The sequence below is a fragment of the Mustela putorius genome, unplaced genomic scaffold, assembly GCF_011764305.1.
Source record: "Mustela putorius furo isolate JIRA1106 unplaced genomic scaffold, ASM1176430v1.1 tig00537350_pilon_pilon_pilon, whole genome shotgun sequence".
Taxonomy (NCBI): domain Eukaryota; kingdom Metazoa; phylum Chordata; class Mammalia; order Carnivora; family Mustelidae; genus Mustela; species Mustela putorius.
The window spans coordinates 27687651-27699922 of record NW_025422471.1 but is presented as its reverse complement, the minus strand read 5'-3'; the positions used below and the strand labels follow the sequence as shown (position 1 = coordinate 27699922).

Genomic DNA, 12272 nt, shown 5'->3' with positions numbered 1-12272 from the left:
TTTTTTTTTTTTTTAGATTTTATTTATTTATTTGACAGAGAGAGATCACAAGCAGGCAGAGAGGCAGGTAGAGAGAAAGAGAGAAGGAAGCAGGCTCCCTGCTGAGCAGAGAATCTGATGCAGGGCTTGATCCCAGGACCCTGAGATCATGACCTGAGCTGAAGGCAGCGGCTTAACCCACTGAGCCACCCAGGTGCCCCCCATAAGAGACTCTTAATCTCAAAACAAACTGAGAGTTGTTGGGGATAGCGGGGTAGATTATGGACATTGGGGAAGGTATGTGCTATGGTGAATGCTGTGAAGTGTGTAAATCTGGTGATTCACAGACCTGTACCCCTGGGGCTAATAATACATTATGTTAATTTTAAAAATTAAAAAAATACTACCATGCAAACTAACAGAAAAAGTACTTTATTTATAACATAATTTTGTAAACAATCACACTGTGCATTTTTAAATTCAACAAAAACAAATTTTTTTCCTTTAGATTTATAGCAAACCTGTGTGAAGTCAATGAGTTAATACAACAGTGAAGATGAACAGGGTAGAATAATTTTTGAAAATGTTAAATTACAGCACTTGATACGAAGACAGATAACTATCTGTACCATAAAAATTTACATACCACAAAACATTAATTTATAATTTTAAATATGCAGTAAAACACATTTATAAAAAAGCATCAACATTAATTTTATTATAAACCAGTGAATTATTCAGAGGAATATTAAAACTTACTAAAACCAGTAAATTTTGCAACTGAGGTAAAAATTTATAAGTAAACAAAACTATCATTTATAAGAGCTGAAAAGTAAATGGAAGGGCAGATAACACTTCCTGATGACTATGTCTATTCCTTGATATTCTGAAGCAGCTTCAGTAAATGTGACTCAATGACCTGTTGAACTGGAACAGACAGGTTATCAAGACCACAGCATGTTGATCATAAAATTTTACACAGAACTGTCAAATTCATCTTAACATCAACTTTTCCTTAAAATAAAGTTATTTCAGGGCACCTTGGTGGCTCAGTGGGTTAAGCCACTGCCTTCGGCAGATCATGATCAGCCATGATCCCAGGATCCTGGGATCAAGCCCCGAATTGGGCTCTCTACCCGGCAGGGAACCTGCTTCTCCCTCTCTCCCTGCCTCTCTGCCTACTTGTGACAGCTCTCTCTCTCTGTCAAATAAATAAATAAATAAATAAAATCTTTAAAAAATACTAAAAAGTAAAATAAAATAAAGTTATTCCTCCCATTCTGAGGATATACTCTCAGTATACTGAGGAGGATATAGGATATACTCCTATTCTGAGGATATACCCATTTTCTGAGGATGGTAAGATTGTAATACCCTACTTAGTGCACTTAAAACTTAGCCTGTCACTGACTTAGTGATCGTCCAAGTTCCTGGATTCTATTCTCATACAAGGTGTGTTCTAAGGAACAGAGAAAGGGCAACTATAAAGCATTTTATAAGTAATTTGCTTAAAAAAAGGTTAAACAACTCTTGTCTGTAAATAGGTGTATACTCTTGCAATAAAGTATTTTTTTTTGGTGTCAATTAATAGTAACAAACTCATTTCCAGACTTTGTAAGAATTTGTTGATTTTGCCCACAGTTAAAAGTTACTGCCAGGAGTTAGGATAACATGCCATATTTAAGACTACAAATCATGAAAACAGTTTAGTCCACTAGTCTGTACTGTTTACAGAGTTTTACCAATTAAAATAAAACCTGAGGGGCACCTGGGTGGCTCAGTGGGTTAAAGCCTCTGCCTTCAGCTCGGGTCATGATCCCAGGGTCCTAAGATTGAGCCCCGCATCGGGCTCTCTGCTCAGCGGGGAGCCTGCTTCCCTTCCTCTCTCTCTGCCTGCCCTCTGCCTACTTCTGATCTCTGTCAGATAAATAAATAAAATCTTAAAAAATAAAAATACTTACCACTTCTATAGCCCAAGGCTACAGCTAAATCCATAGAATTATACCCAGAGTCAGTTTCAATGGTTGGGTCAGCTCCATTTTCTGTACCAAAACAGAAAAATCTGCATAAATAAAATGAAAATGTAGGTATGTTTGTCTGTGCCGGCTCAGTGCAAACGACAGGACAGATCTTCAGCAAAGAGTGCACAGAATTCACTTTGGCGGGTCAGGGGTTGGATGCCTCAAACAAATAGGGGTCCTTGCTAACAGATGAAACTCATCAACAACCTTAGACAAAACTTATGCCCATAGACACTGTGGACAGGAAAACAATGATGAATTCAGACATGATCCTCAAGAGGAAGCAACAGGGACAAATGTTCGAAGCACAGGTGTGCTGCAGGACAGAGCTGCTTCTCCCATGAGCAGCTCTGTGGCTGCGGGTGCTTCAGCAGAGTTAATATTTAATAATAGTTAGTCATTCTCTTGAGTAACACCAGGGCAGCCAGCTTGTTAAAAATTAAAGTCCTCACATGGTATTTTCTAAATATCACTTTCATTGGCTTACCTAAGAGCATTTTTACACATTTAACATGATTTCCATGTACAGCATAAAGCAAAGGTGTCCCTCCATTCTGCAAAGGAAAAGGTGATTTAGTTTTTCAAGGTGAGCAAGAGTGGAATAACTTAATGTTGCTGTGAGATGTTTTACTAAAAACGGTATGTAAAAGTTGTTTAAGGCAATTTTTTTTTTGCAATTTTCATATTTTGTGAAGAATATTTAAATCAGAATAACTGAGTTCATACCATTAACTTTTTCTTCTACATGTTTAATTAGCTATTTTTTCCAAATGTCTAGTAAAATTTTTTATGTCTCTCCAAACTTAATAATTCCTAGGATTTATCACAGTATTTTAAAAATCAGTACTATAGACTCACCCAATCATATTCATTTACATCAACTCCACAATCAAGCAGCATTTTGACAATATCTGTGTAGCCTTTACTACAGGCCAATGAGAGTGCACTTTCTCGACCTTTTCCTAAAAGCTGGGGATCAGCACCCTGGAGTGGCAAGGAGAGATAAAAGACTTTTCAATTCATTTAAATAAGAATATTGTTATTTCTGTCAATGAAAATTACAGTTCAGTACTTAGGCCAAGTAATGTTCTTCACTTAATAATGCAAACTTCTACTCACGGATGTCCTTATTATCACGGTTGTCTGGAGGCCTTCCTTCCTCCCTCTATTTTGAAGCTAACTATCCTTCCACTATGGAGTTAAGTTACATCTCCCCCATGAAGCTTCTCCTACATGCTGATTATTCTTTTGTTCCCACTGCACTCTGAGGGAGCCAGGCATGAGATTCTCTCTTGCTGTTTCATGTATGATTAGTCTTATCTGCCCAACTAGATCCACGTTTCACAAGAATACAAAAAGCGTGCAAAACTTTTTTGGATCCTCTACCATTACATCTAGTTGGCTGGAGATACAAAATCTTTACTCAAGACTTAAGTAACTATATGTACACATTTTCCGAGGCAGTTTCCTTACATTTTGAAGTAGAAACTCTACCACAGCTATTTGCCCGTGTGCTGCAGCCCACATCAAAGGAGTAAATCCTTCTTCATCTGTGAGATTGATAACATTTTCTATTTAAAAGAAAAAGAATTTTTGTAATCTAATTTAACAACCATCTATTAATATCATTATGAAAATACTGGCATTCTAAAAGGTGGATTATACTACTCGATGAGGTTCACTTCCTGCTCACTTCTTTGCTGTCCTATTATGTGAGTTTGTACCATTAACTTTTTCTTCTTCCACGTGTTTAATTAGCTAAGTTAATTAACTAATAAGCAAAGGTGTTCCTCCATTATTTATAATCTTGAAGTAGAACAGCCTTTTGAAGAAGGATATAAAACTCAGAAGTTACAAGGAAAAAAATAAATTTACCACTACGGAATGTTAAACTTCTGTTGAAAACATTAGAATCAAAGGAAGATGACTGGTTAAAAAAAACATACGCAACATAAAAAACAAAAAATGAATTTTTAAAATTTAGATAAGATCATATAAATCAGTATATATCAAGCAGTTAACATACAAAAGAGCCTAAATAGACCCTGATTCAAAAAATCTAAACAAAACCAGTGTGTGATACCATTTTTCACCCATGAGATTAGCAAAGATTAAAATCTGATAATACTTTGTGTCACTGAGGTTATGGGGAAATACAAACTGTAACTCCGGAGTGAGGACAGGACAAATACCTGGCAATATATGTAAAAGCAAAAAAATCCATATACCTTTTGACCCAGCAAATAAACTTGTAGGAACTTATACTATACATAAAAAGAATGCCAACAGGAATGTAATGTTACTTAATACCGAGAAACTGCAATCAACCATCACCAAAGAGACTGGTTAAAAAATAAAAATACACTATGTATGTATGTAGCAATATAGTGCAAAACTATGGACCTATTAAAAAGAATGAAATAGGGGCACCTGGGTGGTTCAGTGTGTTAAAGCCTCTGCCTTCGGCTCAGATCATGATCTCAGGGTCCTGGCATCAAGCCCCACATCGGGCTTTCTGCTCAGTGGGGAGCCTGCTTCCCCTTCTCTCTCTGCCTGTCTTTTTGCCTACATGTGATCTCTGTCAGTCAAATAAATAAATAAAATCTTAAAAAAAAAAAAAAAGAATGAAATAGGGGGCAGCTGGGTGACTCAGCTGGTTAAGCATCTGCCTTTGGCTCAAGTCATAATCCCAGGGTCCTGGGATCGAGTCCTGTCTGGTAGGGGGGTGGCTCCCGCTTAGCAGGGAGTCTGCTTCTCCTTCTCCCTCTGACCCTCCCCTCTGCTTATGCTCTCTCTCTTTCAAAATAAATAAAGAAAATCCTTAAAAAAAGAGAGAGAAATAAAAAGAAATAAATCTTTATGTGCTCATATGGAAAGATCTCCAATTAAGTGAAAAAAGTGCAATGCAGTGTGAGAATATTTTCCCTCTTGTGTACATACCAAAAAGTAAATGCATGTTTTCACACATAACCCTAAAAATAAACAGGACTGTTCTCTAAAAGAGTTTCCTGACGGGGCACCTGGGTGGCTCAGTGGGTTAAGCCTCTGCCTTTGGCTCAGGTCATGATCTCGGGGTCCTGGGATCAAGCCCACATTGGGCTCCCTGCTCAGCAGGAAGCCTGCTTCCCACCCCCAAACCCCGCCTGCCTACTCTCTCTGCCTACTTGTGATCTCTGTCTGTCAAATAAATATATAAAATCTTTAAAAAAATAAAAATAAAATAAAAGAGTTTCCTGGAATCATAAGAAATTTATAATGTTTACTTCTGGGGAAAAGGTGGTAAGGGAGGCTGTAACTTTTGTACTTTGTAGTACTTTATTTTTTTTACTACCTATGGAGTTATGTGCCTGATGAGATTATACAACTACTGTTTTTTGTCTTTATACTTTCCTATATTAAAATAAAACAACAAAAATCTAATAAATCCAATTAAATATGTTTTAAGCAGTTAAAAAAACAGGCTATTACCTTGTTCAATCCGAGTAGCTAGGTAGAGCATCTCTCCCTGAGCAGCCAACTGATGAACAGATAAAGCTGAAAAGATACCACAAAGAGCTTCATGTTTTCCTACCTAGAGAGTACGCTTTCGTTATGTCATTCATATTTGTGCAGCAATTCTTTTTTCTAAAAAAACCCCTCTCATTTTATTGTTTAAAAAAAATTAACTTAAAATATATCCTAAAGGGGTGCCTGGGTGGCTCAGGGGGTTAAAGCGTCTGCCTTCAGTTTGGGTCATGAGCCCGGGATCCTGGGATCAAGCCCCGCATCAGGCTATCTGCTCAGTGGGGAGCCTGCTTCCTCCTCTCTCTCTGCCTGCCTACTTGAGATCTCTGTCAAATAACTAAATAAAATCTTAAAAATATATATATATACATACACACACACACACACACACACACACACACACATCCTAACATTACAAGTAGCTATTTTGTACCTGAGAATTGATGTATGTTTAAGACAATTCTGACATCTGCAAAGTATTGTTATCAATGAATACACAAACTGTTATGATCAACTATTAGCAATGCAAACTGCTAATGATCCCATCAATCAAAGAGATGGCTTAGGTATTTAATTTTTAAAATGCTAACTCAGTATCCAAACTTGTAAGGATGTTTGATCTAAAACACACAAAGACATACCTTTTGTCTTTTTATTGATTAAGTCCTCTGAAATCCCAAATATCATTATTTCAAGACTCCATGGGTTTTTCTTAACTTTGGAGTAAGGTAGTAAATGAAAAAATGACTTCAAGAGTAAATTCTTGAATTCAGGGGCACCTGGGTGGCTCAGTGGGTTAAAGCCTCTGCCTTTGGCTCAGGTGATGATCCTGGATCCTGATCCCTGCATCGGGCTCTCTGCTCGGCAGGGAGCCTGCTTCCCCCACCTCTCTGCCTGCCTCTCTGCCTACTTGTGATCTCTGTCTGACTTGTGATCTCTGTCTGTGAAATAAATAAATAAAATATTTTAAAAAAAATTCTGGTTCAGACCTAGTTGTGACTAATTAGCTGTGTGAACTTGAATAAATGATTAATTGTGCACTCCCAGCACTCCAAGAACAGAAAAACACTCACAATGTCTTAGTGTGGTCAAAGTTCAGAATGACAAATTGTTTGTTACAGTAAGACTATAAAGGTTTTAAGAATGAAAACCTGAGGGCGCCTGGGTGGTTCAGAGGGTTAAGCCTCTGCTTTCAGCTCAGGTCCTGATCCCAGGGTCCTGGGAGCATCAGGCTCTCTGTTCAGCAGGGAGCCTGCTTCCCCCTCTCTCTCTGCCTACTTGTGATCTCTCTCTCTCTGTCAAATAAATAAAATCTTAAAAAAAAAGAATGAAAATCTGTAGGGGCACCTGGGTGGCTCAGTCGTTAAGTGTTCAACTCTTGATTTCTGCTCAGGTCACGATCTCAGGGTCCTGAGATAGAGCCCAGTGACAGCTCTGTGCTGGGCATGGAGCCTGCTTACAAGATTCTCTCTCTCCCTCTCTCCCTGCCTCTCCCCTCCCCAACTCTTTCTCTTTAAAAAAAAAAAATAAATAGTGAAAACTTGTATAAAATCTGTATGTGTATAAACAAATATAAACCTGTATTTATATAAACCTATATAAAGTCTGTATTAAAATCTGTATTTGTTCTTGGGGTGCCTGGGTGGTTCAGTCCGTTAAGCATCTGTCTTCAGCTCAGGTCATACTCTGGGGTCCTTGATTGAGTCCCGCATTGGGCTCCCTATTCAGCAGACAGTCCACTTCTCCTTTTCCTGCTCCCCCTACTTGTGTGTGCTCTAATAAATAAATAAAACCTTTTTAAAAAAATCTGTATTTGTTCTTAACAAATATATAACATGAAATATTTGATTATGTGGTAATACTGTGAAAAAATTTTTAAATAACTAGAACTATCAAGACATTACTTAAGCTTTCCAAAATAAAATATGCATTTAAAGAAAATGCTTCAAAGCCAAACTCTTGAAAGCATTGTTAGTAATAAGAATATTTTAATACATTACTGGGATATACTTACAATTTGCTAATAGAGGTGTGGTTGAGACCTCATTTCCTCTGTGTTTGTTGGTCAAAGTAGTTGACTGTTTAATTGGTGAGAAGTGCTTTGTTGTAGAGGGAGTATAGACATGTCTTACTTGAATTCCCGGGGAAGGAGATGTATGGATATTGCATTCAGCTAAGTAAAATAAATTTAAACACGTTAAAATAATATTTTAATGACAAAGCATTTCAAAATTCTATGTCAACGTTTACATTAAAAAAGAAATACATGAGGTAGATCTTCAACTGTTTCTCAAGTGATACTATTCTTTGCTGTAAAAATTCTGCATTATCACAGTGGGAGTTCCAGAAAAAATCTGTATTAATCTTGAGTGATTTTATTCTGAGATTAGTTTTTTTATTCAATAGATTGTTGTAAAAGTAAGTCTACAATATGAAGAAAACATCAATGCATTAAACTATGGGAAGGAGATGCCAATCAAATATTTGTGGAATAGGGAATAGTAAGGTAATTCATTTCTTAAAAGGCACAAATAATTTCTTTCTCCTGTCATTTTAAAGAGTACAATAAGAAACTTGAATTTGTAAATAAACAAAGGTCAAGCAAGAAAAATTTTAAAAAATCAACATATACTTATAGAGATCAAATAACATGACATTATTTAGTTTTGGTTTTGGTGAGGTTCTAGAAAATTATATTAAAGTATGACTTTCAAATAATATTAAAGTATGACTTCCAAACTCACAATCTCATGATCAAGAAAGGAAAAAAAACCAAAAACCAAAAAACAAAATAAACAAAAACAAATGCAGATATTTATACCATAACTTTCAACCTTTAAATAGGACAGATGCCACTTCCAGGTCAGAGTTAACCTGATCTTGAATGTTTTTACTATCCTCTTCATTTAAGGACTTCACAAATCGAGAACACACGTTCATATCAAATCGGTTAGGTAATATGAATTTCATTCCCATGGCAACACCCTGAGCGGATCCTTCTTCTGCATTTGAGTCCAGCTGATGTTCTATTTTAATGTCTGGCATGCCAGCTAGACTGTAACTGTTGGGGCACTCTTCCACTATCAGCTGGGCTCCAATATCCAGATTTGCTGATGTAGCCATGATTTCAACTGTAGTTTCAATAATTAAAACATTTCTTCATGATTTCCTCTTTGTTTTATAGGATTGGTATCCACTGTGTTCTTGGAATTCAGCTATTAAAAAATCTGAAAGAAAAAAATTAAAAATATCATATCAACTTAGCTAAAGTACACAAAATAAGCAAAGAGTGCTCTTATAGGCACTGACACATAGTAGTAGTAGTGTGCTAATAGTAAGCATACAATGTTCAGAGGCAGACACCTGGGTATGAATTTAAGCTTCGTCACTTACTAGCTATGTGCACCTATGCATTACTCAACCTCTCTAAGCCTCAATCTCACCTGTAAAATGGAGGTGTCATCATTAACCTCATGGGATCTTGGTAAAGACTAAATGAAATACAGTAACATTCTCACTTTTATCACTAGGTTTCAACATTTTTCTCTTTCTCCCCTTTCCTATTCTTGAACACTGCCAAATGAACAGAAGATGAAGGTAACAATGAAAAGAAACTTTCATGCTCTTTCACCAAGTTAGAACAGACCAAGCAGATGGCAGCTGTGAACCAGGAAGAGTGCCCTCACCAGCACAAAAACATGCTGCCACCTTGATCTTAGACTTCCCAGCCTCCAGAACTACCCCAAATTCCTGCTACTGCAAAAGCCCAAAGAGGACTTGGAGGCACTTCATCAAGGTGGAAAGAAGCTAGTTCCTACTGGGACAAAACATTGTAAAAAATTCCTAATAGCATTTTTTTTTCTCAAAAATTTGACATTTCTTATTTTCATAGATCAAGTCAGTGATCCTTTCACTGATTGCTAGATTCTTTAAACCACCTTCTAATGTTAAAGTGCCAAGACTTCATTTCATAAATTAAAATGGCTAAAACATTTTCATTTGAAAAACTTTCATGTAAAACACTTTGATGTGAAAACTTTAAACTCTCACCTGTAGTTCACCTTTTAACATGCTATACTTATGAATGGCTCTGAGTTTGATAGTTTAAGATAGAACTCATGTTGTACCCATGTCTATTAGTATCTAGAACACCTGTGATTCTTGGATAAGTTGAAGATATACTTATTTATCAGTTTTTGTGCAGTTCAACTATTAGTAACTTAAAATAGGTTTTTATGAAAACTGTTACTATAGAAATCATAGATTATAGATTGGCTTCCTGTACTTTATTATCTCTAGGACATTAGGATCAAGCTATAATTTTTAGATCTCATTTTTATAACAAGTATTAAGAAATAATAAAGTATAAATAAGAAATGACTTTTTTCAAATACAGATAATTAAGACATAAATTCAATAAATGCAAACTCTCAAAGCATAGATTGTAAGCACACTGTTATAGAATCATCTGCTACTGTTTTATAATGAGTTTTTAGTAATCACTGGCACTCCCCTATGAACCTTAATATAATTTCAAGAGAATTTCATTATTGTACCTAAAATTGATTCTAAAAAAATGAAGAATTTCAAGATTATCAATACCCTATGCATGTAATCCCTGAGACAGGGAGAAGAAAATTAAAACATCTAGTTAAATCTTTTCATGTTAGGGTTTACTGCCTCTTAGAAATTTCAAGAGGATGCAGGATTTTTAAAAATTGGAATTTAAGGGGCGCCTGGGTGGCTCAGTGGGTTCAAGCCTCTGCCTTCAGCTCGGGTCATGGTCCCAGGGTCCTGGGATCGAGCCCCGCATCCGGCTCTCTGCTCGGTGGGGAGCCTGCTTCCTCCTCTCTCTCTGCTTGCCTCTCTGCCTACCTGTGATCTCTGTCAGTCAAATAAATAAATAAAATCTTTAAAAAGAAATTGGAGTTTAAAAAGAAAAATGCATTAGGATTACAGTGGAGCAGAGGTTGACAAACCATACATTTATAGGTAACTACTATTTTCAGTTTTAAAACATTTTCCAAGATTGATCCTTAAAACAATCCTCTGAGTAGTGAGGGTAGTTAACTGTTATTTCCTATGTAGAGAAAAGAAAAAGGGAGCTTATACATTATGAAGGACCTATGCAGCTCTTTGGATAGAGCACCCTGACCACTAAAATAAGCAGCAGCACTAAACTAATCCAAAATTCCAAGGGACAAGAGGTGAAGAAATAACAAATAGCAGTAGTAGTAATAATAATAATAATAGTAAGAAAGTAACAGGTAACAAAGTTAATATCCTTTAGCAAAAGGAAAGAAGGAAACCGGAAAAGAAATGAGCTGTGATTCAAAGAGGGATAGAACTGCAATGAAGAGGGCTTTAAAAATGTATTGCAAGATGTGAACTATGCTTCCTGAGGGAAGAAGCATTTCCCACAGACTCCTACCCAGAGCTGGCCTAGATGCAATCCCCTGAGCTCTCCTGGCACACTGCATTTATTTCTATTTTTAGTATTTATTATTCTCTTGAAAGTTTCCACTTATTCCAAAGAAACTGAAAACTTTTCTAAGATGGAGAACACTCTTACTAATCTTTGCACACAAGCAGAGCCTGATTCTACCAGGTGTTCCAGAAGTGTTTTCCGATTTGAATACGAACATCGTTTTTTATATTCTTTTCTATCCTGAAATGACCCTGCAAGATGCTCAACAAAGGCTTGCTAATTAGATTTGGCTTTGCATGTTCAACGTCACTAACAACTAGCTGTGCAACCCTGGAAAGAAAAATCACATACGTTTTCTGAAACTCATTTTATTAATCTATACAATGTGGGTGGTTCAAGCAGACATCTCTAATACTCTTTCTAGCTCTAAACATCTTCCATGTCATAAATCAGGGTTTATAGACGGAATGGAACTACCGGCCTTTGAGCGGAGAACCTGGGAAAGAAGGAAGTGAAAACAGAACGCTGTCTTGCCACGGCTCTATAGAAGAAGAGCCAAATTGACTGGTTAAGCTAGGATTTTGAAGGCTAGGAGAAGGAGAGGGGAAACATGATCAAGAGTAGGAGGCGGAGAGGAAAAGAGGTATGGCCTAGGATCACCTCGATCCGTCAGAGCCCAGGGATGAAGGGAGAGACACGCTGGGCGACTGTGCTAGCCCGCAGTGGATCCTAGTAACAGGAGCCCCCCCGGTTCTTCCTCATCCTGAAGTTGTCCTACAAGGAAAGGAAGGCGCTATGAAAATGAATGATGCCTCACAGGCGACAGGTGTCCCAGCGTCCCAAGACAGAAGCTCCCTGGAGGGGACACCTGTAGGAAGATAAGTCCGCTCGGTCGCCACCCGCCAATTCTGCCCGAAAAATCCCAGCACAGCTCAAGGACCGCGGGAGGAAACGCTGGTTCACCCACGGAGAGAAAGTCAGGGGAACAGGGGCGAGGGGCGACTGGGCGGGACCGCAGGGCCTCGCGACTACCTTCGACAGCCGACAGCGAGTCGGGCCTTTCCATCTGCAGCCACAGATTCACAGCAGGCCCCCAAACCCCGGCTTGTTTTGACCGCGACGTCACTTCCGACTTCTTCTTTCGGTTTCTGGCCAAAAATACGTTCCGCGTCACTGTAGCCGAAAGGCCTTCCAGTTTTTGGTTTTGTTTTTGTTTTTTTCCTAAAAAATGCTGTTGCTCGGCTTTACTGCCCGAATACTACAGAGACTGGGTCACTTCAGTAGACCCTTCTGGATCACTAGGGCAACACCCATCGGGCCCTCCGATCACGCCCCGCCCT

The 12272-nt window shown here is 37.8% G+C and overlaps 1 protein-coding gene across 1 annotated transcript; it reads right to left on the bottom strand.

Moving 5' to 3' along the window:
* Positions 1-395: 395 nt before the first annotated feature.
* ANKRA2 (ankyrin repeat family A member 2) lies at positions 396-12104 on the bottom strand. Its single transcript, XM_004766872.3, has 9 exons — positions 11965-12104; positions 8339-8731; positions 7519-7677; positions 5469-5534; positions 3474-3571; positions 2859-2984; positions 2488-2554; positions 1941-2021; positions 396-906 (listed from the first exon to the last, which is right to left on the bottom strand). Exons 2-9 carry the CDS (start codon positions 8625-8627, stop codon positions 851-853), a joined length of 942 nt encoding a protein of 313 aa, XP_004766929.1. The 5' UTR covers positions 8628-8731; positions 11965-12104; the 3' UTR covers positions 396-850.
* Positions 12105-12272: the final 168 nt, after the last annotated feature.